Raw genomic sequence first — 26,187 nt, 5'->3', positions numbered from 1 at the left:
GAAGTTTCCGTATTTTTACTTTTTTTTTTTTTTTTTTGGTAACAAGCCATGCTTCCAAAATTTTTACTCATTTATTCTTAGAACGGAATCTGATATTTTAGTTCAGATGTAAACTTCTAAAACAAGGGTTTCAAGTTGTTGCAGATTTAATAACACAGATTTCATTATCATCCTGTTTCAAAACAGCACTGGAAACCTCAATAACCACAGGTGTGTCTGCTAAAAATCTCTTCCTTATAACATAGTTTCTTGGCACATTCTGACTGGAATATTATAATGTCTGTCATCTTCAGTTATGAGAGTCACCACAGGCCAGTCCTCCTCTGGGTCATTGGGATAAAGCGTGATGAACTCATCCGTATTATACTTATACAGTCGATACACTTGGATGGTGTACTGCAGAGCATAAGCAAGGAGAAACATTTCCACCTACATCGGAAAAAAGCAGAAATATGGCATGTAAAATCGAACATAGATTTACAAGATATTGCTTATAAAAAATACTAATACTGATCAGATGTCATTTTAAAATACGAGAAACGTGAATGCCTGTATGTGACCGCCTCTCGATCAGTATCTTGATCATTAAAGCCATTCATAACTTGGTGCACAGATAGCTCTACGATACAAGCCTTTAACATAGAGTTCTTCAGATGCAAAAATGTCACAGTAAGATACAAGTCCTTAGGAAACACTGGTTTATACAGAGAATCCCATTTCCCTACTGCCATTAAGTCAATAAACCAGACAAGGACCAGCTTCAGGCAATGACCCTTCCCCCTGAACTTGGAATTCAGAGTGGGTACTCTGAATTTCTAGCCAATAAACAGCAGATGGAAAGCCCTTACAAGGCCTGTAGATATCAAAGGGAATTCAGAAGATTTTTCCAGCTTCTTCCTCTATCTTCTCTACTACAGTGACAAGCGTACCCTGTTCTAAATAACAATTTACAACAACAAATATTACCAAAATAAATAAGTTTAGTCAGCATGGAATTACACAACATTGCTTACTGACCAAAGTGGACAGCAAAAACATCACTGCTGACAAAAACCACTGCAGTTTCATCTTTGCAAGTCATCAGCTAATTTAACAGTAGTAGCAACCTGTCTCATCTATGCCAGGGTTACCAGATTTTTAAGCCAATAAACACAAATCAAACATAATGCTCCCATGCTCTTAGTGTTTTTAAGCTACTGAATTTAATTGATGTACCATGTGGATTTTTAAAATAGATGTTTCTACAGTCCTTAAGACTATTCATCTCATTAACTGCTAGGTTTTGTTCTGGGGTGCTTTTGTGATATGCATATCATTTCTGCAACATATGAGGCAATAAGTGCCATTAATTTATCAGAACCAGCAAGTCTATGTACTGCACATGATCTTCATCACTTGAGTGTTAGCTTTTATCATATTTTTAAACACCTAAATTAACAATTAAGAGACTAAGGCAATAGCTACTATGAATAAACACCATACTTCCAAAGCATGATGTTACTTACCCCAATGTCATCAGCCACAGAAGAATCAGCATTTAAAAGACCTTTACAGATTCTTAGTAAAAGCAAACCGTTCTACTATACTTTTTCTAATGAAAGATCAGACTAACAAAAGCTGGACAATTTCTTAAACCACTGAAAATTCCAAGCAGAAAAATAACACTGTAAGAACACTCTCTCCTTACTTGTTCAAGGCCTCCACTGTGACCTATTTGATTCAAATGATTATGCATTAACTGACAAGGGTTGCTGGATGTATCCCGTGCAAACAGTAACCATGAGAAAACAGGAACTCTCCTTCCATTTTTATCATCATTGTATAACTCAATGGCCGTGTTAAGCATCAAAAATTTCAGAGCTTCATACAGACTGTACTCCTCCTCTTCATTTTTAAACAATTTATCACATGCTTCTTGTTTCTCAATAGGACCCTTGATTTCACTTATAGACTTCCACTGTAAAAACAAAAACAAACACAACATGTATCAATAGCCATCACTGTGCAGGAGCTGCAAAAAGCCACTTGTGAATTGTCAGATGTTGAGCATATGCACTCAGAATTTAACTTGAAAAAGGCTCTGTACCTTTTTAAAAAACATTCTAGAGTATTTCCACAGCTGTAGCTCTGTCAAGGTCAAGCTGGGTTAGTCTGTTTTTGTGTTAGTCCTTAACAAGAGCAAAACAGGGGAAGGTTGGAAATCGTTACAAGGTGGCAAAACACATTGTCGAAAGAGAAAGGCAACAGGCTCTTTGTTTCCTGTCATAAATCCTACATTTTTCATACTCTTTACATTTCAGTTATTCAGAATGCATATTTGTATTGGGTTCATGTGGCAAGGTTTTGGCAGAAGGGAGGCTGCAGTGGTGGCCTCTGTGAGCAGAGCCCAGCAGCTGCCCCATGTCACATTAGAGCCAGCTCCAGCCAGCTCCAAAAGGGACCCGCTGCTGGCCAGGGCCAAGCCAGGGAGCGATGTTGGGTGGGCCTCTGGAAGAGCAGATTGAAAAAAGGGAAAATCCTGCTGGGCAACAGCAGCTGGGAGAGAGGAGTGAGAAAAAGCCCTGCAGACCCCTAGGTCTGTGCAGGAGGGACACCCCGTGGTACAGAGCCATGTGGGAGCAGCTCTTGAAGAGCTGCTGCCTGTGGGCAGCCCCCGCAGGCTCAGTTCGGGAAACGGCATCCCGTGGGAGGGACCCCGCGTGGAGCAGGGGCAGAGAGGGACCGTGAGGGAGCGGCACAGATGAAGCATCAGGGACTGACCGCAGCCCCAATTCCCCATTCCCCAGTGCCGCTTGGGCTGGGAGGTGGAAGAGGTGGATGGGAATAAGGTGGTTCTAGTTCTCATTGCTCTAGTCCCTTATTAATTGGCAATAAGTTAATTTTCCCAATGCTGAGCCTGTTTTGCCCATGACAGCAGTTGACAAGAGATCCCCCTGTTCTTATCTCAAGCCACAAGCTTTATCATATTTTCTCCCTGTTCTGAGAGAGGCCGTGTAGTGCTTGGCTACTTCTGCTTGTTAATCCAAAACAGCATTTATTTCCAACCTGCTTGAATGCAGCCTTCAAAATATTCTTTAAAAGTCTTTGAAAAAGAGAATATGCATAAGCACTAAAACATGAACAACTGAAGAGTTTTATGTAGATTCCAGAGTTTCAGGGGGCCAGGGAAAGGAAAATGGGGCTAAGTAATACACTACTATCAACACAACCATTTTTCTTATTTGCAAGTGACCAAGAACAAACAAGTACTTTTCCAACCTTTTTCCTTAGTAGCATTAAATATTCTTTTATTTCATCACTTATTTCTCCCATCTTCCTGCCTAGTTTCTGTTTTAGCTGCCACTGCTTGATCCAGTCATATTTGCTCAACAAGTTCTCAGGAAGCTGGAAGTAGACAAAAGAAAAGGCAGTTTAAGTCAAAAAATCTTGAAATAAATACTGCCTTACACATGAATATATACATAAATATATATATTAAATGATTTTATACAATATATTTTTCACCTTAAAATGATCTGTTTTATGTTTTCCTGAACAGATGTGATGCTATGACCACAACTGAACACAACTGGCTAGATAGTACTTGCTGGCTAATGGTCAGAATACTGGTCTACTGCTTACTATTCCCTCATCTAAGCAATACATAAGCAACAGAAAAAAAAAGTTACCTTAAGTTACTCAAGGTTTGTTGGTTTTTAAACTCCAACAGCAGAAAACAGTGACTGTGTCTGAAAGTTTCCCTGAACCAAAAGCAAAAGAGGCTAAAGAGGTGATAACATCCACCAGATAAACCAGAATTCTTTCTGAATGCTTAGTCCAGAGCATGAAAACTGTTTTTTTTTTTTTTTTTTTTTTCAGGGAACATTAATTAGAACACCATGGGACAAGGTTTCTTGTAAGAACAACCTGAAGATGGCTCCCCAGGGATGTGGTCACAGCACTGAGCCTGTCAGAGTTCAAGAAGCTTTTGGACAATGCTCTCAGACACATGGTCTGATGTTTATTTTTTGGTTTTTGGTGGTCCTTTGGGGACCTAGGAGTTAGACTCAAGGATCTTTTTGTGGGTCCCTTCCAACTCAGATGTTCTATGATTAGTTGATGCATGAGATCATACTTTAGCCCCAGAACGGCCTTTTGTACTGCTCACATGCTACACCTGTTCACTTAAGAGCTTTATGCTTCAAGAGGAGTGTAATGTTGGCAGTTGCATGCCCAGTTTTTGGCCCTCATTTGTTATGCGTTACCATTTCACTGCTAGAGCTTGCACAGTAATTTGTGCCTCACATTAAATTAACTGTCTGGCTAGAGCAGCATGAATACCACCAGTCATTACCGGCCAGTTTTCATTTTATCCAGACTGCAAATTAATAGTATGTTCTCTTTAATGGCAAGCAAGTACTCAATGCCAGATACGCAATCCCCCCATTCCTTCTCAGTGCTACACTAATTTGATACATGGAACTAAATCTAAGATTATTTGCCAGCAACTCCTATAGGTAGGTATGTGCACATGAATCTAAACACCATTGTCATATTTTTTTTAAAAGGTGTTGTATTGCTAGCTGTCACCACATGTTTCTCTTACATGCCCTCTGCTACTGCCTTTGATGCATTAACAGCTTATCTTAATCAGTGCCTTTTTATTAACTTGTATGCCTTTTCAAAAAGGTGTTAATTACCATAGTATGACACTCCTTCTGTGAATCACAACAACAAAATAGGTGAACATGAAAATGTATGCAACTTCTTTGAAAGAGCACTGAGAAATTATCTTCTATAGTTTGACAGTGTCTAGAGAGTTGTCAGTTAGGAGAATAATTTTACAAAAAGGAAAACTTTTTACGATGTGCTGCTGCAGTATGAAACATTTCACATAAATATTTTTATCAGTAATTAAACATCTGACATTTTTGTAAAGATAATGATCACAATAAGAAATTTTAAAATGGCACAGAGTTATACAGAAAGGTGATAAGCGATAAGAATATTACCATTTGATCTTGACCGCTGGCCTACAACCAAGTGTGTCAGAGGTTCATCATTTATATTTCTAGCAGCAACCTGGGTAACCGGAAACTTACTCCCCTAAAGCAGGCTGCTTTCATATAGGCAGCTTCTTACATGTTTCTTCCATATTCAATTAGCACCAACAGACTTTGTTAACACAAGACAATTTTTGGAATATTTTTCTTCTATTCTTAACAAAACACACTGTGTTTATCCATCAATGCTCCAGAAGGACTATTCTTCATGTCAGATTGGAGTTGCTCATATACTTATTTTAAGTAACATTTAAGACACAGGTTACACACGTTCTGAAAAGCCTGCAGCATCCAATTTGTTAATCCAATTTCTAGAGAGAACATCTATGGCACACAAAAATACATGATAATTTTAAAAAGATGTTTTTCCAGATGTGCTTAGAATAAGTTCTCTATAATTTTTTTTACTGCCAGGTGTTTTAGGGGGAACCTTTCACTGCCGTATTACACGCACTAAGAAATCAAAATAAAGACAAGTTACATTACAGTCAGCATAACAACATTCATTCATTATACATTGGAAACTACGTTGACCTGGACTCAATTCCAGGTTGAAGCTATCGCTGTAAATCTACAACACAACCGAACACTACCACTTCTCAGTTTAAGCAATATTGAGGAGTGAGCATGTAACAGAGAAATAAAATGTTAAAATTATCCAACAGGTTAGAACCAACAACCCCTACTGTCAGAAGATCTGTTTGACACATACCTTGGTAAAATCCTCACTCTGCAGCCAGGTTGGTAGCTGAGTAGCTTGACTTAGTGCCTGGAAGAGAGTTGCTCTGAGAGCACAATAGTTATCACCACGTACTCTCCTTATTGATGCAAATTTCTGAGCAACTGCTTCATATCCCTAGGAAAACACAAAATCCAAATAACATGAAAGCATTAATTAAACAATTCAAGGTACCAAGATATTTCAAGGCACTGGTATCGTAAAATGTATTAGAGTAGGAACATCCAAATGAAAATATTTTAAAAAAGATTTAATCTACTAAATGTTTTGAAAGTTCATATGCTTTTATATCAAACTATGCTTTTTTTTGCTTTTAGCTCTGCTGAATAACAAACGAGAAACCAATGAAACTGAAGTAGATAATTGGTTTGGCATTTATTTGACTACACTGCAGAAACATCTTTGAAATGTAGGTAGCTAGCCTACTTAGATTTCAAATAAAATCCAAACACACGCACAAGAAAGTAAACCTAAACACACAGCATGCTTACAAGAAGTTTCAGCAGTAGTTTATGCCATTTTACCCAATACATGTCACATGTAGCTTGCTTTTGCCTTAGGGAAAATTTGTGTTTATACTGAAATACCTTGACACGTCTCAGCACATTTGTCCCCTCCCTGCTGTTCCCAGACATACATGCGTAACAGGGCGCAACATTGAAATGCAAATTCTGAAGCTTAATATGTCTCTACAGCTCATTTACAGAGCTCTACATCTCTATTCTTACTAACCTCTTGAAGATGACACATGGATATTTTGACTTACACAAAGTATTTCAGGTTAATTCATACATACCGCTAAGTTCCCCACCCAACCCCATTTCAAACAAAGAAAAGAACACCAAAACCAGTCTTCTTTATTTTATAACATTCCAGCTCAAAATTAATTAAAAAATGTCCAAAACTTACAGAAAAAGAGATTCAGGAAAAATTAAAAGAAAAAGCCTGATCCTCATCAGCTCCCCATCTTAAAAATCAAGTCATTCACCTACTTCAGTTACTTTCCTTCTGCAAAAAATTTTGGCCAACTGCTCTGCCATCTCAATAGTCCTTGTGATTATCATTTCACAGCAATAAACCAAATTTAAGTTGAAAACAGTAATGAAGAACAGTCTAGGGTTTTTATTTTAATATTACCATGAGTATCCTTGTCAAAAATACCATTTGAACAAGTATGAACAAAACCATCTTCCAGTTGTTAGCCACTTCTACGACTAGACACTGAAAAATATTGCTGTTGCATTTCCTGTTTTAAAGGTCTTTTGCAGAGGAAACCATCTATGAAACATAGAAATACAAACAAAAAGCCCAATAAAAGTAAGAAAGTAGAACTTATACTTTTCTCATCCTTTTCGCTACTGGTGTATTTCCTCTCCATTCTTTTCTGCAATACTCCATGATATCCATTTCAGGTGCAACACTTGGTTTATATTCTGTCAATATAGAATAGACAAGATTACACTGAGGAGAACTGTGAAACAGAACAACATAGAAAAAGCATTATGACTTGGACTTCTAAATACATGCTATCCCTTTGAAGTCACCTTGGTGCACAAAGAGACTGGCAGCATAACTTATAACTACTATGTAGCTATTAGTATTGTAGCCAGAAAAAAAAGCCATTTGCTCTGAGAATGACAAGTGAACAAAAAGAAGGATTTAGTTCAACAAAACAGAGAACACTCTGCTCCTGTCTTCCAAAAATACTAACTGGCAAAGAGAGAAATTATTAAGATACTCTTCATCATCTTAGCAGAGAAATCAGAGGAAAAAAAATGTTCAACAGAAATTTCTCCTCTTCTTTCAGAAGCCAGACTATAAGGAAGAAAGACAACAGGTCTTCCTGAATATGCTGGGAAGAAAAAAATATGGTTCTCTTGGAATCCCAACAGCCTTTGCACCTAAACAAATAGGAGTAAGGTTATCAGGGGTGCCCAACAACAGATGCTTCTATAATGTATATAAATCAGTAATTCTCAAACACAACAGTCATAACATAGGCTGTATCACCGCTTTCCAAAGGATTCACATTCTCTCGTAAAGTAACAATAGAAACAAAAAATATATACAAAGAACAACTAGATTTGCGTAAAAGTGATCTTTTTGTGAATTAAAAGTGTACAATGTAATCAGTCACGATAAGTAACTTCTATTGCACAGACATCCATGCACAAAAGTCACTGGAAATGAAGGTCTTGAATCGTTATAAATTAATGCTACAGTTAATTGTAATGCTGTAATTGAAATGCCACACAACGTTCAAACATACCTGAAGAGCTTGTCTTGCAAACAAGTAGTATTTTCTCTCTCTCTATTTCTTCTGCATCGCGATACATGTCCTCCTCACTGCAATAAAATTGACACATACGTCATGTAACAGCACAAATCTTGTAGTCACTTACCTTTTACCCCTCTTTATCACCACAGGCAAACACTTATGTCTTTCTCCAAGTACTATATCAATTTCATTTGATTTCCATCTTACACATTTGCAGAAAACTCTTATTTATAACACCAATGGTAGTAATGAAACTGTCTGAATTGCTCTTCTGCTGGTTGTATGGAGACGACAGAGTGCTAAAGCCCCTTTATAATTGTACTTTTTACAAATTAGCAAACAATAAAAGCCAAAATGCCTTATTAATCTGTATACATGAATACTGCAACCTGTGCATGCAACTAAAAACATATTACCCACATGAGCTTTATATCTCTATTCCACAGGGGCTGAACAACATGCCTAATAACGAGCAGAATATGCAACAGAACATCACGATAAACAGCAGCTGGCTATCTTCAGCTGGTTTGAATGGTACCAACTTGAAACAAAATTCACAACCAGGCAAACGTTTCTGCTGTAATACCAGCTTTTGCTTTTTGGTCGAAGTATGCTGTCTTAAGAGTTAAGAGTCTCCATGTGAACCTATATGCACATACTCAGAACTCAAGTTACAACCACAAAGGAGGAAAAGATGGCCTGAAAGCACATGGTTTCTGTGCACAACCCAGTGTTATCAAGAAGAGATCTCAAATCTGAGCTGTGACCATTACTGTAAGGAATGGAGGCCCATGCAGCATTCAAGAAAAAAAGACAGTAAATCACACACTCCTCTAAACTTGATTGGACAATAATAACACCTAATAAATAAACTTTTGAAAATCAGTTTCACAGCTAAAATACTTGGAAAAAAGTGTATCACCAAACATATTACTAATTCATTTAGACTTACCACTAATTGGAGAAGGTTATATTGAAAGCTTGTATTTTGGAGAAAGTACATGTGCAAAAAAAGTGTAAGATTATTATTCGTTGCCCACTACTACTGGTGATTTCTAACATGTTACTCAAAACCCCAGTTTGCCTGCAAAAGACAAGAAAGAAATAAAGGCAGTGACCCTGCCTCATCTTACACAATGGAAGGAGGACAAGCAGTTCGGAAAACCATAAGGACTGGCTGTGTGTAGCCAGATGGTAAGTTACTCTCATTAAAGTTTAAATAATACATTGGTAAATTACGGCTCTGCGTTTCCTTTTCTTTATATCCAAATTAGCTTTTTTACGAAAGGGAAAAAAAAAAGTAACGTTCCTAACCCATTTGCATATATTTCCCTCGAGAACAAGAAAAACGTTCAACATAAAGGGAAATATAGGTTGATACCAGGAAACTGTCACCTACAGTGCAGTCCTGTGAAGGTGCAGTTTAGTTTTTACTCAAATTTCCAATCTTCAACTTTCAAGCTGGGTTTCCTGGATGCTCAAACAGCATCCTGGATGCTTGAAATCTGATGTGTAACAATACTAAAAAACTATAAATTAAAAACAGAAACAATAGATGTAGTCCCCCATAAAAGACCACTATCTGCTGAGAAGTCTCAGAGATACATATCCAAAGTCCTTATCCTTGTTACAGTGTGGCATTGGGCAAACCTTAATTTCTACACCTGATCTCATTTCTCACCAGAAATTTAGGGCCAACAATGCTTGTGAAGAGTTTCAAGAATACTTGATAACCTTGAAAACACAATGAAAAAATAAGAACTTGTTACTCAACAACAAGAGTGATCCCTAGCCTAGCTTATACACAGGCTAAATGCAGTAAGAAATATTTAAAATATAATGCAACAACCTCATCCTCTGAGCATGAACCTGCTTCTAGAAGGAATCCAATGGGACTGGGGGGAGCATTGCTCTGGGATACAGTCTTGAATACGTTTAGATTACTAAGAGAAAACAGTGCTCATCTTGGTAAACTGAGTAAGGTCAAAGAAGTTTGATGTCAAATTAGCAGTGTGATGTTTCCTCCTGCAGATGATACTGTTTTCTTTCTGGGAGTTGATAACATAACAACATTAGCAGTTTACTTGACAGCTAACACCCAGCATAAACAAAGCACTGCAATTTACCCGAGCTGTTGTGAAATGAAGGTAGCTAAGAGGTGCAATCCATCTGCACAGACACTTTCATTTCAGAGAAGAGCACACTTCTTTGCATTGTTCTAGCCTAGTGATTATTCAGTTAAGTAAACTTGTGGAACCAAGAACACAGAAACTAAACCCTTTCCCATTAATCTTCACAATATTTGACAGTAGTGAAAATAACAGATGGAAAAGAACAATTGAATGAAAAAAAATGAAAAAATGAGAATGAAAAAAGTTTGGAATAAACTTACATCTTTGACTTCAGCCTTACTTCTTGTAAGGCAAGAGACTTACAAAAACAGTTTGATTTCTGAATAAAGCTATAAACACATTAAGTGAAACAACAGGAGGAGTCAGGAACAAAATACAGTCTTCACTATTACAGAAAACAAGCAGTGGTTAAAGCATTAGGATTAAAAAAGTCTTCTCCTGTTATCAGCACTACACCTGGCAAAGTGTCTGCAACATTAAAAACAAGCTGCCAGAGTACCCACCTTTAATTTTTACAGTTTCTACCCTCAAAGAACTTAGTACTGGATCAATTATTCCCTTAGATAGGGAAAGACTAAAAAGCACTAAAAAAAATACAAAGATTAAAACAAGCCATCTGGCCGAAGGGTGAAGGTGGCCTTCATAAATTTCAAGATTTGACATTTAGACTGATTACACCAACTCACTGGAACCTCTGAAAGTGAATTTCTTAGCAAAATTTCATAAAGTGATAGTACCCTTTTTTATGGGAAAAAGATTCTATATTAAAAAAATTCTCACCTGTCCAGAGATATCTCCATTGCTGAAGGATTACAAGACACAGGTAAATATATTTCACAATTTCTTGAAGCATCCTCATCTGTCGCAAGCGATGTAATCCTATTTGTCTCCTCAGGTCCCCCAGTACTTCTGTATATGTACTCTTTTCTCATTTCCTCTGTAGATTGCCCTTTCTGCTCAGTAACTGCGTTTGCTGAGCCAAATTCATTAGAAGGAACACCAGCTTCCTTTTCATGCTTCATCATCTGTATCGCAGTACTCTTTTTCTGCAGCTGTTCTGCCCTGGCAGAATGGCTGAGTGGCTCTGTCATCCATCCCTGAAAGTTATCCTGGCTTTGAAGAATGCAGACATACGTGAATCTCTCGTGGTAGAGCAAAAGCACATGTTTTAAGAAAGTTGCAATATTTCAATAGTTAACTTATACTCTGGACATTCAGATGTTACTTAAATTATCTAAAAGGAGGAGCAAAATCCAGAAGAGCTTGGTAAAGTTAACAGTACCCAAACTATTTCCAAACTCCTCTCCGCAGGAGGAGGCGATCAGTTCTCACTGAAGCAGTTCTGTGCCAGTTCCTCAAAAACTACCTGCGCTAGGACTAGTGCCCTGACTGAACACTTGTTTTCCCCAAGGGACGCTATCACCTGAACACTTGATAATTAACAGAAATCCCAATGAAACAAGGATCAGTCTTGCAAGAGGAGCACGTTGACAAACTCAGGCGGTGCTCTGTGAAACGCCGTATTAAGCAATAACCCCGGTGCAATGCAAAAACCAGTGCTGGCTGTTTACCCCAGAATATTTCCCAAACCGCTGTGAAATAAGCTCCTGTGACACCTTCTAATAAGTTCTCCAAAGGCTCAGGATGTGCCCTCACAAGTATTTATGTCAAATTGTTACGTGCCCCCCCCCCGCAAAAAGGAGGGTTGGTGTGCAGTTACCAAATTCGCGCGGCGGACACCCCCGACCTGCCATCACCAGCCGCTATACTTAATAGTTTATGTAAGTCCTTCCGCGCCCAGCTCACAGCCCCCCCGCCACAGCCTCTCCTTCCCCCCGCCGCCGTGCCCTCACGCCCCTTTCTTTCCGCCGCCACCCCCGGCACGGCGGCCGGCCCCTCCTCACCTTCCCGGCGCCCCACGGCCGCGGAGCCGCCCGGAGCCCCGCGGAGGGCAGGAGGCCGCCGCCCGCCCGCCGCTCATGGCCGCGGGGCCGGCCGCGACCCAACCGCCCGCCTACAGCGACCGCCGCCGCCCGCACCGGGCCCGCTCCACCGCCGCTTCCGTCCCGACCGCCGCCATCTTCCGGCCCAGCGCCGCTGGTCCGGCGTCATGCGGAGAGCCCGCACGGGACTCCGGCGCATGCGCGCCCCCGCGCTGTGTGGCCGGCCGCGAAGATGGCCGTGGCCCTGTGAGGGAGTAGAGGGTAACTGCTGGGAATCCGTCCGTCACGGGGTGTAGGGGCTTCCTCTCCTCCCCTTCCAATAAAGTGTAAAACGAAAAGGCTTGCAGTTACAAGAAGTAAAAGGATTTACATGAAACCCTCAATCCTTGCTTACAGCAATAGATTATTTTAAATACATGGGGGAGCTGCTTTCCAGTTGTCAGATGCCCCCTGTAAAATGCCAGCACTGTAAAACATAATGCACAGGTGACAGCCATCATATGGAGTTTGTCAGAGGCAGGAAGCACCTGCTCCAGAAAATAAATAAATAAACAAACAAACAAACAAACAAATAAATAATCACCACATTGATTCAAGCCTAGACCTTGATTTTAAGGTGTGTTTTTAACGATCCTCTCTCACACAAAGCTGTAAAATACAAGAAATCCTTGGCCTTAGAGCGCTGCTGAGCAAGTTAAAAAATAAACCTTTCAAAGTTAAAATACATGTTACTCAGTTAAGGATACCCAATACTATTAAAAACAAGTAATATCCAGAACAGTAAAAAAGTAGAAAAATCATAGATTCATAGAATATCTCATGTTGGAAGGAAACCAAAAGGATCATCGAGTCCAACTCCTGGGTCCCGAAAGGACCACCTTTGGTAGAAAAAAGTCCATTTAAGTGAGCATTTTGGAGGCACTTCACCTTGAAATCAGGACTGAAGATGCCAGGAAAAAAAAAAAAAAAAAGTATTCATCTTTCAGCAATTCATTTTCCCTCACATGAATATACATTCTCTGTGTAATGCTAAGCTATGCTAAGACTGGGGAAAAATAACCACAAGCATTCTGACAGGAGGTTAGGTAGTAATTAAGACTTATAGAAAGACAAAATGACAATAACAAGCAATTTGCGATGTTACTCATTTTTAAGTTACATAAAACTGATGGACATTTCTGTAAAAAAAAAATCTGTTTCTTTTATTCTTGAGACACAAAGAACTATCATGAATGTTTGAGGGAAAAAAAAAAAAAAAAGCATTACCTTTTTTTTTTTTGAATCACTTCTCTTCTTTTCCCAGATTAAATCTGTGCTGGATTGCTCTTGACAATGATATCTCCTTTGAAAAATGCTTTTCTTTGAACAACTGTTTGACCTGCTGCTTTGACTCATAACGCATTCTTGTTTCACATTGGGCATTTGAGAATTACTCCTCTTCCAAAAGCTAGTCCACTTGAAATGTACCCATTTCCCGTGTTCCTTTAATGAAAATAATCTATATTCAGTAGCATTTAAGAGTCATTACAGTTGCCTGTCTTATAAGTCTTGAATTTATTTTGCACTTAGTATTTATCTACTTACAGATGTGATTTATGTCAATTATAACTTTTTCTTTTCTCTTCATCACAAAAAGACAAAAATTAAAAAATTAAATCCCCAAAGTAGTCATGTTCCTGATAAAACTTTGTGTTTGCATTAATTGAAAAAAAAAAATCCAAATGTAATCACTGGCTGAATAAATAAATTCAACAGAAAAGTCCACTCTCTCCACCTAATGCTCCCCCCACAAAAACAACTGGAAAAAGTTAATAATCTTCAAACTAGGTACGTTCTGTAGTTGAATTGATAAAGGTCATTCAAGAGAATATTTGTCAATTCAGTCTTTACGTAAAATACTAAGCATAAGGTTTCTGCCTCTTGTCAACAACGTATTACATTTGTTATCTTAGCAAAGGTATTTTTAGGTTTAGCATAGGTACACAGTATCTGGAAGTAACTGGAATTTCCATGACACATTTCACAAACGTGTGGCAGAAGAGCTGTGTATTAGTCATTGCTTTCCAAGATCCAGAGATTCAAAGAATAGCTTTGTCTTGCATAAAGCCCCCCCTTCTCAGGGGCTGAATACATTAGCAGTTGAAGAGAGTGGAACAATACAAAATAATTTAAAGTTGAAGGAAATAAAAACTGGTATAATGAATCTGCAGTAGGAATTTGTATAGAATATGCCTAGAATACAGTATATTAAACACAGCAACACTTTTTTTTTTTAACACGTACCACCAAGTTCAAAACCAAAAGGGCTTGAGTGTAAAGTCATGAAGTTTTCTTCCATGTGAGACCCTTTTGTGTGTGTGTGGTGTTTTTTGTTGTTTTCAGGATGCAGAGCCTCTACCTTGCAGGCACAATCATTTCTGTCAGCCTGTCCAAACAGGCATCCTCTAAACACTTTCTAATATTGTATATTTATTTTTTAACTTGGTGAAAACTCAGTATCTATTATTGTTAGTGAGACCGATGCCAAGAAAAGATTCTAGTCTGCCTTAATTCATGCATTCATTTATCCATTTAGATACCGTTTGTTTTCTTCACTCTAACTCTCACTTTGTGCAAAAAGAATGCACTTTGTTCTTCTTAACTTTGGATCGTTTGTTTTACTGTATTATTTTTAACTTTTTTTCCTCTTTTTTTTTCCCCTACCTATAGGCTTGTTATTTTCAGAATTTCTTCACAATTTTACAGAATCCTTACAACTGCTTTTGTTTGAATTTCTGTATTATGAAACTTGTTTTTGCTCAAAGACAATTTGTGTAAATAACAACTAGTTCCAACAGGTTATCCTAGAAGATGTTCTTCCTTTGAGGCTACTTGTTTCCATTCAGTTTGGTTTGTATTCTTAGCTTTCTTTTGTTGCCAAGTCTTTCTGATCCCTTTAGCTTTGCATATTCACTTTTTATCTGAAACTCTATGAATGTGCACAGTAGGGTATCTGTCCATGCAGACATGCTCCATACTCCTCACGTACTTGGTACTGTCAAAATCCACTTTCCTTGTTTATTGGTTCCTAGTTTTATTTTGAAGTCCATATTTTTAGCACTGTTGAAATGTACAACACTGACAATAATCAATGCAGTGAAATTTACCCAGTTCTGTCAGCCCAGAGCGAAATGTTACCAGATGACAGAGCTCAGAGGACGTTTTATAAAGCCATCTTTTCATGGTGCACTGATATATTCCCTCTGATGAAAGTCTGAGAATAACATACAAGAGCCTGAGAGTATTATAAATTAATTTTGTAAGTGGAAAGTCTCTGTTTGGAGCACAAACACAGTTTTGTCTGGATAAACTATATCTAGTAATTTGTTTCTTGATGAAACAGAACAGTATAATTCATACACCTGAACAAAGTAACAGTGCTTCACAGTATGTAAAATGTTGTTCCTTATAGGTGCTCTCCTTTCAGAGGTTTGCTACATCCCCTGTCATTAAGATAGTTATGACCCAACCACAAAGTCTGAAGATTTGGAATGTGTAGGATTTGAATTAATGTGCATGGCAGACAATTTACATTTTATTGGTGTTGCTCATTATCCAGACTGAAATAACATCAAATAACTAAATACCTTACTCCAGTACCTATTACAGACAACATAATTCATAAAATGTACATTTTTCTCCTATACATGGCACACACTTCTGAAGGTACTATCCCTTTTCCTGCATTAGAATATATGTTATGAATATATGTCATGCACTTCCAAAGAGTTGTTATATTTTGGTGCCTCCTACACGCACATATTTTCAAGTTCAGTTAGGAGAGAAGTTTGCATCATTCTGCAATCAATGCATAAACATTCAGTTTATTTCCACATTTAATCTATTTCATGTTGTTACTTTGTTAGAAAAACAAATGCTATACTTAAAATTAGAGTATTTATTTCATACTCCATTGTGTCCATTCTGAAGACGTGTAGTTTTGATCACTACTGAATAATTATGCTACATGAAAGTTTAATTGATCCAAGTACATAATGCAAGAAGAAAAACGTAACAAATACAGTTCTTGCTGGAAGATATATCAGTTAGTTACGGCTAAAATATTTATTATATGGGAAAAATTAATCAGTTGTGGGGTTCACTATTTCAGCTCAGGCATATCATTTATATATTTATGAGTGCTTCTCTGTAGAATTTTTTTTCCTTGAAAATGATTTGTTTGTTCAAAGAGATTTATTTTTTTTACAGAATATTCTTTTGCATTACTGCAAATAAGTTGCACAGTTAAGACTGGAAATAATTTGCACAGATTGTACAGTGGTCCCTGAGAAATGCTGCAGGAGCACCATGTAAATTCTATGCTGCATTAAATCTGCAGACAGAATTATGTAAAAGAAACTGAAGAGTTTTCTTAGTGTGAAAAATGTTATGAAGTAGCTTGGAGAAAACTATGTACAAGATATATATAAAATAAGATATTTTAGATATATCTTTATATTTTAATTATATATATATATGACATTTTATATATAAGATTATATATATATGTAAAACATATATAAGTATTCTAAACTACAACAAAATTAAGATGTCCATAGTCCCTGCCAGTTAAATAGTTTATGTCACAGCCTCTCAAGTGAATACTTTTTTGTAAGAGCATTATATTAATACACTTTCAGGAGTTACTTTCCTTCTCACTAAGGATGTTTAACAGCAGTAGTAATAACCAGCACAACACTAATTAAATACTTATATTTATTTTTCAATACTACAGTATTTTCTTCTCCATAGATGAATAAAAAGAATTGCTAGTAAGAAATCACTGAAAAGCTGTCAACATATGCTGCATATATGTTGAATTTGTTGCTTCTTTTCAAAGACAATCTGCTTTAGTATCATTCAGAAACATCACTGCTGCCTACAGAATAATTAACCTTTTTCCCAAACCTAAATATCCATAACAGATCCAAGGCACATAACATTGTATTAATTTCATTAAACAGTTTTAATCCAGTACTCAGTATAGAAATATACCACATCAAAAGGAATTACTATTACTATTACTAGAAATATACTCCATCATAAGGAATTACTATTTGCAGAGAAAGTTTATTAAACATAAAGACAGATTAGGCTATTGCCAGCAGGTGAATTGCTATTGCCAGAAGGTGAACTGCTCTGCTGGTGAAGATTATAGTTTTGATTTCCTCTGAAAGAAGCTGACAATAGCATTTAGACATTCATCAGATAACCACCTCTCCTTGAGTACTTCACACTCTTGACTGTTAACTGCATGGAGCTTCTCCTTTTCCATACTTCTTAACAGTTGCTTTGACGCTGCCAAGGACTGAAGGAGAAAGAGGAAAATAATATTTGCATGCAGTGAGGAACGTCAGGAAGTTATGTTCTCTATATATTAATTTAAGATTTCATAAAAAACAGCACAATAAACTCATTAGAATTCAAACTGAGCTGTATTAACATTGCACCTTCGAGCTCTTAGTCAATCTTTAAGCTGAAAGTAGACTACTACATTTAATTACTAAGACTAATAAGAAGGTGGAGGTTCATGGGGAGCAAAACAGCAGTCTACTTAGTAGGGCTCATAATCAGAGTAAATGAACATAAGAAGTGAAACCTGTTTGACTATCTGCAGTGTCAAATGTTAACTGACATTACCAGGAATTGGTGTGTCTCCTCTTGTCCCACGTAACATAATACAATTGTGACTCAAGTAGCCTTGCAAAGCCTAAACTAGTGAGCAGGATGACTGAATTCAGCAAAAAGTAAAGCCAACCAGCTTCAGCTTGAGCATCCACAGTGCATGGAGTTAGTAAAATAAATATTGTAGAATCAGTGGTAAATTGATTAAACAAACTAATGCTAAAATAAAAAGCTAAGATAAGGAATCCAAGCTGCACCTAGCCTGCAAATGGATTAAACTGCTAATTTTTAAGGCTTTTCAGCCATTGAGTCTCTGTGTAAAATGCATTGTATTAAATTCAGCCAGAGTGGAAGAGAAGTATCTGTCTCCTGGCAGCAGAGGGACAGATCTGTGCTTGAAGCAAAATACATTCAGCTTTGTTATTTCAATTAAGGATGATGGGATAAATTTGGCAGGAGGGCTGGGAATGCTAGAAGCTTACAAGATAGAGAAAAATTTAAAGTACTGACATTTTTGGGGAGGCTTGCATAAGCTTTTAACCTTTCCCAAACTTCCTTCTGGAAGGTCCCATCGGGGAAGACTTCAGTCACAAGTCCCCAAGCACAGGCTTCAGCTGCAGTCAGCTTTTTATTGAAAAGCAACATCTCATTTGCCTAAATAAAGAAAACAGAATGTGAGTCAACAGGACACAAGACTTGAGGAATGTGACAGGAAAGGTACAAGCTTCCAAGTCACATTTGTTTTAGTCTCTTGCTTATTACAGTCTGCCCTCTGAAAAGGGCTGAGAATCACAGATGAGGATTGAAGGGGTCTCTAGTTGAAACCTCCTGCTCAAGCAGGACACAGTCCTGGGAAGCCTATTAAGTTTTGAGCATCTCCAAGGATGAAGGCTTCACATCTCACTGAATAGACTATCCTTGATACCTTCACATTTATGAAGCACTTGCTCTACTCCTTACAGATTTAGATCCCACTCAACAGAAATATGTTATATTAACACAAGCAATGATATCAGGTAAGTTTAAACCATCTGGATTTTATTCTGTGGGAACAAGAAAGCCTTATTTCTATAGCAGACAGGAAAATAAGACTATGAAAGAAAATAAGAAGGCCCGCGTACGTTACAAAAAAAAATAGATGACATCAAAGGTCTGCAATTAAATGAATAAATCAATTGCATCACACTGATGTCTGGAGGAATGGCTGAATACACTAACTTCCCACAAGGCTGGCAGAAGCCATTTCGGCAGTTGCTCCCTTGCCTCATAAAGACAGCCTACCAAGATATTTCTTGTGTGCACTCCATTTTCTTCCCCCACCCCACCCCCTTTTTTTTTAAGCCTTCTTTACCTCATTTCCTCCTATAGCTGGAAGAAAGATACAACCTTTCACTGTATAGAAACAGTCTCAGAAAGGTGGAGGATGCCATGAGAAAGAAGATTTCCATCAACATCACTGTACAACTTTAGAAGTGTCCAGCACACTTAAGGTGCCTGTGTTGATACTGTCATTATATTTTTTTTGATCTTTGGTTCAAAAGATGTGAACAGGAGTTTTCTTTGAGGACTCTTGCTATGACTCCACTTGCTCTAACATTTGGAGGATACCAACTCACAGAGGTCAGAAGGTCCTACATATATTGCAGATGTCCTTACCTTAGCCAAGCCCATGATTTTTGGAAACAGGTAAGAAGAACATCCTTCTGGACTCTGTCCAAGTTGACTAAATGGGGTATGAAATGTAGCCTGGAAAAATAAAAAAAGAACAAAACAAAGCAAGCCTTACAACTTAAGCATGAGACTAAAGTGCTAGGATTTAGTTTTCATTTGAAAGCTTCTACTGTAACATAATTCACCAGAAATACATTTGAACCATTACCATAGTAGGTTTTAAATATCATGATAATACAGCTTCATCTCTCAATGCACACAAGAACTGACTTTGTCTGTGTAACTCAATTCCCTTATCTTAACATTCCCATTGATGAAATTACCTTATTTGAATGAAGTGCTTGGAAAAATTAATCCACATGTGCAAAATCTTTACAGAAAGGATGTTCATACACATCTGCCCTAGAAGTTATTAAATGCATAGCCCAAACAGCTTAAGATGTAAAAAGAGTTTTGCTTTCTGAAGAGATACTAAGTTTATTCTACTGCTGAAAAACTCAGGTCATTGAATCTTCTCTTAAATTTTATGAAACTTTGAAAAAAATCTGTGCCAGAAACGTGTCATGGGCTCACACAAAACAATACCCTAACTGCAAGTTAAAACTTAACTACAAAACTTCATGTTTTGACAATTCACATCAGTTTTAAGCAAGGAAGACAAAAGGCTTACCATTTTAAAATATGAACTGATACATGAAGAGCACACACTGCTAATGCAGCTTTCACTGTAATAGAAGGTTATCATCTTGTACTGTAATGTGGGTGGCTATACGGTAGGACAGATCAATAGGTTTCCTAACAAAAATGGGACATTGTATCATTAAATGTTTGTAAGAAAACGTTAGACAACATTTGCAGGGATACAGGCTAGTGTAACTAGTCCTGCTAGGGGTAATAAAATGGTGCTCTAGGAACTGGAGCCAAATCCAGTGCAGAAGGCATTCACACCACTCCACCCCCCAGGATGTCAGGCTGGGCTGTGCACTGTCTTATAAATGTGGCTGCTTTGTGAATACCTGGCTGGGAATAAAACCAGAGCCTGGACATAAACTTGGGCACTTCTGGAGTAGGCCATTAATGCCTAAACCAAACTAGTGGAGAATGTGAAAGTAAAATATAATTTGGACAAGGCTGACCTTACTGTATGGAGTTCACAATCCTGCAAATGGAAGAAGATAGAACAGTCATCTTTGAGAAGACCTCAATAAACCTGTACATAGGAAAGCTTAGTGAGACCCTATGGAAATCCTCAAGCAAGAGCTGTCCCTGTGCAGATAGGAAGGTACTAACAGATTGCCCCAGCTAAATCACAAGTTCTTCACTGACTTCAAATACAAGTACACAGGAAGCGAAAACTACATCAAACGACCAAGGATGAGACTAATATAGGCATACAGAGATTAAAAAAATATAAATACAAGGTAAAAATAAGATGCATTTACCAATGATTATGCACATGAGTAGTAAAAGGAAGTTCAAAAGAGGACAAAATATTTAATGATTATTTGGATTAAATTTTAATGAAATCTATGCTAATTTATGGATGCAGGAGATACTATGCTGAGGGGAAAGTGATTAAAATTCAAAATAGCCTCAATAAATCGGAGAAGTATGAAAAAGAAGGTGTTATTTACTATGGACAAGTTTGGCAAGAATAACTGTATACAATATATGATAGGAACAACTCTTTAACTGGCAACGCTACAGTGAAGAATCCAGGGGTTACAGCAGATCACAAGTACATAAATCCAGTGACATTCTGGGATGTAAAAACAGAAATACAGCCTGCAAAATGTGGAGAAGTTTTTCTGCTCTACTTTGCATCGGTAGTACATGACCTGAAGTGATGTGTCCAGTTTCTATTATCATCATCACAGAATGGTTTGGGTTGGAAGGGACCTCAAAGCCCATCCAGTTCTAACCCCCTGCCATGGGCAGTGACACCTCCCACCAGACCAGGTTGCCCAAAGCCCCATCCAACCTGGCCTTGAACATCTCCAGGGATGGGGCATCCACTGCTTCTCTTGGCAACCTGCTCCAGTGCCTCAAAATGCCCTCAGAGTGAAATTTCTTCCTTGTATCTAAACTAAACCTACCCTCTTTTACTTTAAAGTCATTACATCTTGTCCTGTCACTACCTGCCTGTGTTAAAAGTCACTCTTCATCTTTTTTGTTAGCTCCCTTTACATAGTGAATTTATTCTGCTTAAAGAGAGACATGGAACAACTGGAAAGAGTACAGAGGAATACAACTGTAGGCCTGAGAAAGCAAATGAGGAAAAACCTAAATGAACTGGGGCTGTTCGGCTGGAAAAAAAAAAAAAAGAAAAAAGATCGAGACAGTGAATGTAAACCTGAAATATATCTAAGTACATACTGAAGGTTATATTGCAAGGGAGGATGAAAATAGCCTGTCAGACCCAAGAACAAGAATCAGTATGTTCATCCTGCAGCAAGAAAAGATCAGATGGGAATGGAGGAGGAGGGAGAATCCAACAACCTCCTGGTAAAAGAAGAGATCTAGGGACTGGAATAGATTGAATAAATTATGTACATTATGCTTGTGCATATTTCAGGAGTGACAGTCATAGCCAATCCTGTTTTAGGGCAAGTGGGACTTAGTCCCTTGCATTTCCATTTTCCTAAGTCTCATAGTGACAAAGCCAATCCAGCAGGAACTTTGAGGAAAAATCTGACACTGTGCTGAAGCTGGAGTCGAAGTACCACCCATCACAAACACTTATGCAAGCAATAGCTTGCCTAAAATTAACACCTTGGGTTAAGATCTGTTTAATAACCATATATAGATAAACAACAGAGAGCATTAAAAATAAGCTATGTAATGTAATTCTGTTCTATGCTCTGGTTGTATATTTGGTAAATTACCTTAAAAGGAATCTAGAGATAGATAAACTAAGCTATTTATCTTATAACACAGATTAGATAAAATGCCAGATACTGCTCTTCCATTCCATACCAATCTTTTGTCTCTCCCTCCCACACCTGAGAGGGGCCCCTAAAATTATCATTTCACATCAACTACACTTTACTGTACCCACTGATATAATAAAGAACACAGTAAAGACTTTTTACACTGGAGTCAATACCTTGATAACCATAGGTACAGCAGGGAAATTCCATGCATGTTAAGCACTGGCTGATGCACGATGCTATGCTGGTAATTAATAAATACCCCTCAATGTGATAGAAAAAGCATTTACACCTGTGTGCTCTTTTCTGCCAGACCAGCCTGTACAAAATAACGTTTGCTACAGAAGAAGCCCTAGAGACCTTCTTGGGATCAGGAATGTAAAGTACTCACCCTGTCAGAAGCATAGACAACGTCACACAGTCCAAGGAGTGTTACAGATATTCCAATAGCTGGGCCATTCACCACCGCAATCAGTGGTTTAGGAAAATCAATAAAACAACTCACAAACTCCCTGAGAAGAAGGAGAACCAGAATGTAAGAGTAAGATACGTTCTTGTCTCTTTCATAAACCATTTTCAAAACAGTCTTAGATACTGCATAACAAAAACCATAAGCTCTATTCTATACCGCACATGTTGTAGACCCTTTCCCAAATGAATACTAAGAAGAAAAATAAGAACTATTTGAAATACCCGTATCTCCTTTCTAACTGAGAAAGAAAGACATACATGTACAGTAACTTTTCAGTTACTGCAGTCAAGTTCTTAAAATGCTGTTTTCTTTAGTGTTACGGAATGCAACTCACAAACTAAGCAGTCTCTGGCTCCATCTATCCACCTGCCTATATATCCATTCCAATTCTACTCTTGCAATAGCCTTTCCTTCACAGATCCTGTTCTGCACCAAAGCCCCAGCAGGTACAAAAATTGTGATGCTAATACAATGAAGAATTCCCCAGTGCTGTTCTGAAGAGGTTTGAGAAACACTGCTTTGTTTCTTTCGACAGCTACTTCTTCAAAGAAGTGCAAAATATATTCCCAAAAATATAATCTTTTGCTTCTCCGGCATCTCTGTGCATCCGTTGTAACAAAGCACTGTGCTTGTGTAATATTAACAGCTTAAAAAAAACAGTCTTCTCACAGAAGTGAGATGAAAGATCATAAAGTGCATGTGAGACTATGCATTGTATTAAATACCCTACAGAACACTGCAGACTGGAATGCTTGCCAGATACTGCTAATTAATGTTTTTGCAACAGATTCGGATTGCATCATTATCACTCTGTAACAGGCAACTGTGATCCACAGCCAGCTTGCCTAAGCAAAAGCTGCAAAACTGAGTACTTCACTTGCAATTTATATTTGAATTACAAATCTTAAATATTATTTGCCTTTCTGTGTATTTCAGATTTTACATCAATTGCAAGTGCTTGAGAAAGCAATCCAACTTGCAAATATCTTTCAGATGTAATAATCACATACAGAAATAAAAGAGAAGATGAAATCTACTTAAATAGAAAAGGAAAAAAAGTTGTTACGAAGTACACAGTCAAAAGTATGTCTTTGTCAATGTACCTGCATGTACCTTGGGAGTTTTAAAAAAATTTAGTCTATAGCATCACTGTACTTAAAAAGATTACAAGATTTCTAAAATGCATCTCGTTTCTTCATTTATTTCAAATGATTAATGCTACTTCTCCCACATGTGTTTTTTGTTTATATACGTGATGAGCTTTTAGGCACAGTCATCTAATTGGACTTATCGTAGCATAAGTGGGGCCCTGCTGTCATGTTTTCTAACAATGCCTGCAAATTATATTTTACCCATCGCAGTTATTTATGTGTATATAAAATCAAGAGGTTCTTGAGTAATTCTGCTCCAATTACTTAAGTAATTCTGCTCCATCTTTTGCTATCTTCTCCATTTCATTGGGTTGGACATTAGCAAAATTATTCAGGTCATTTCCACTAGTATAGTACTCTCCATTTCCTGCAGAGAACAGATGTACATAAACGCATCAACAGTTTCTGAGTAGGTAATGGAAGAAAAACTTTCATTTTCTATATTTACAAAATAATTTAATTCAATGCATCTAATGTTATTAAGTAATTAGAGAGAGTGGCTCAAAGTATAAACAGTACCTTAAAGGACATCTACAGTATAAAATGTGTTGACTAACATTTCACTGAAAAACAAAGGGTTAAAAAAATATTAAATTCAAAAGATTTGAGAGGAAAAAGTTTTCTATTTTTTGTAATATTGTCAGTTGAGAAATACACATCTTTTCTTTCCCTGCATACTTGCTCAGTTTTTTTTCTGAGCAATCAATTCACAATCATTCGCACAGTAACAAATTACAAACTTTTCTTTTTAAACATGAAAATGGAAATGTAATTTTACACATCTTCCTTCATCCCCCTTCAAACTGACAAAGGGCTCAATATAACCCTTTTAATATGTTGTGCAAGTTTCACCTTCATTACGACCCACTAAGAAAATGGCAAAGCGTTCTAAGGATAAGAATGACAGCACTGCATTGAAATCATGGTACTGAAAGATGTGTTTTTCAATAAGAAACAGATATCCTACCAGGGAATGTATAAGAGAGTTTGAGGCACCATGAAAATGCAACGAGTATTTAAAAGCTAGACTACATGATTTAATTGTCCAAATAATCCTAGGTTCCGTAAGGACATTCACAAGATGGGACTTTTCATTGTTTAGCACATCCACTACTTTATGCTGCAGTGCTCTTACTGATTACTTGAAATGGGACAGAAATGTTAGGTGTAGGGGTGTGTGCAGTTTACTCCTAGCTACATACTTGCTAGATAGGTAGTTCACACAACTAGAATTTTTCATTCTGTAATGGCTGTTGTGCCTAGCCATCACTGCTGATGGAAATTCAGCATCCTGGGAATACAAGGATATTGGTAAAGACAACAGTGGATAAGAATACAATGCAATTACCTCAAAACTAACTAAAGTAAGTGGTCTCAAGCCAAAATTCAGCTCGTGTCCCCGTGACTTAGCTAGAATTTCCTACACACCTATCTGCAATGAAGATGGGCCAGACAGGCAGCGCTTGCCTCTGCCATTCTGTCCCTCCTGCCTTCCCACCATGTCATGCAGTCAGCATCAGACAGACAGACTAAAGGGTTCGCTACAGAATTCAAATGCTATGTCCCTAGAGCTGCTAGATTTCACAGGCAGCATGAGTTTGGACTTCCCTTTCACATTATAGCTGCAGTCATCTGGCTGTACGCATCACACATCTGGTGACTGGGATATATATATCAGCTGAGCCAGGTTGCAGCTTCCCTGGTAAATCCTTTCCTATGGCTGCCACAGAAGAATCAAAGTGAAGTATCAGTTTTTCTGATGGTCATAAGTAAATATGCAGTGTAAGCTTACTCTTGGCCATGCCACAGCAGGATTTGAGGGGCTTCCTTTTAATGTTCCAATGTATCACAGAAGTAGAGAAAATTGACTAACCCCATACGTATGAGCTCCAAAAGCAGTAGCAAAGATGCTGCAGAGCAGATGTATTGGCTACTCAAAAGTAATAAAGTCCTCAGGAGTATCCCATGTCTATCTTCTCATCTCAGAAGGATGTTTTGATGTAACAGCAAGCTTGCTAAAGTATCTTAAACACCTTCTTGAAAGAATTTTGCCAAAACACTTTCAAAAAATCTTTTGTCTATACTAGAGGAAAGAATTTCCCCACTTATGCAATTCTGTCTAAGTCTAAATGTAAGATAAATAGTTCGTGTCAGTAGTGCACTTT

The 26,187-nt window shown here is 37.7% G+C and overlaps 2 protein-coding genes across 7 annotated transcripts in view; both read right to left on the bottom strand.

Moving 5' to 3' along the window:
- Nucleotides 1-12,348, bottom strand: OTULIN (OTU deubiquitinase with linear linkage specificity). 3 transcript variants are annotated; one of them, XM_050709267.1, is made up of 9 exons: nucleotides 12,251-12,348; nucleotides 12,096-12,125; nucleotides 10,972-11,304; nucleotides 8,051-8,127; nucleotides 7,120-7,214; nucleotides 5,755-5,898; nucleotides 3,259-3,384; nucleotides 1,688-1,957; nucleotides 1-429 (listed from the first exon to the last, which is right to left on the bottom strand). In XM_050709267.1, the coding sequence occupies exons 1-9, from the start codon at nucleotides 12,331-12,333 to the stop codon at nucleotides 235-237; spliced, it is 1,353 nt and encodes a 450-aa protein (XP_050565224.1). In that variant the 5' UTR covers nucleotides 12,334-12,348; the 3' UTR covers nucleotides 1-234. The 3 variants fall into 3 exon arrangements, with proteins under 3 accessions (XP_050565224.1, XP_050565225.1, XP_035416266.1); XM_050709268.1 differs by lacking the exon at nucleotides 12,096-12,125 and having other exon boundaries at nucleotides 10,972-11,300; nucleotides 12,231-12,276; XM_035560373.2 differs by lacking the exon at nucleotides 12,251-12,348 and having other exon boundaries at nucleotides 12,096-12,235.
- A 4,527-nt stretch (nucleotides 12,349-16,875) lies between these two features.
- Nucleotides 16,876-26,187, bottom strand: part of ECI2 (enoyl-CoA delta isomerase 2) — a 31,896-nt gene continuing 22,584 nt past the window's right edge. For all 4 annotated transcript variants that reach the window (XM_035560360.2, XM_035560363.2, XM_035560361.2 and 1 more), the window contains 5 exons: nucleotides 24,287-24,389; nucleotides 22,791-22,911; nucleotides 19,455-19,544; nucleotides 18,309-18,452; nucleotides 16,876-17,481 (listed from right to left, as the gene is read on the bottom strand). In XM_035560360.2, the coding sequence (XP_035416253.1) occupies nucleotides 17,326-17,481; nucleotides 18,309-18,452; nucleotides 19,455-19,544; nucleotides 22,791-22,911; nucleotides 24,287-24,389 (614 nt within the window). In that variant the 3' untranslated portion in view covers nucleotides 16,876-17,325. The remainder of the gene's footprint in view (nucleotides 17,482-18,308; nucleotides 18,453-19,454; nucleotides 19,545-22,790; nucleotides 22,912-24,286; nucleotides 24,390-26,187) is intronic.

The sequence above is a fragment of the Cygnus atratus genome, chromosome 2 (genome assembly GCF_013377495.2).
Source record: "Cygnus atratus isolate AKBS03 ecotype Queensland, Australia chromosome 2, CAtr_DNAZoo_HiC_assembly, whole genome shotgun sequence".
NCBI lineage: Eukaryota > Metazoa > Chordata > Aves > Anseriformes > Anatidae > Cygnus > Cygnus atratus.
The sequence above is the reverse complement of the archived record's forward strand: the minus strand, read 5'-3'. Positions and strand labels throughout refer to the sequence as shown.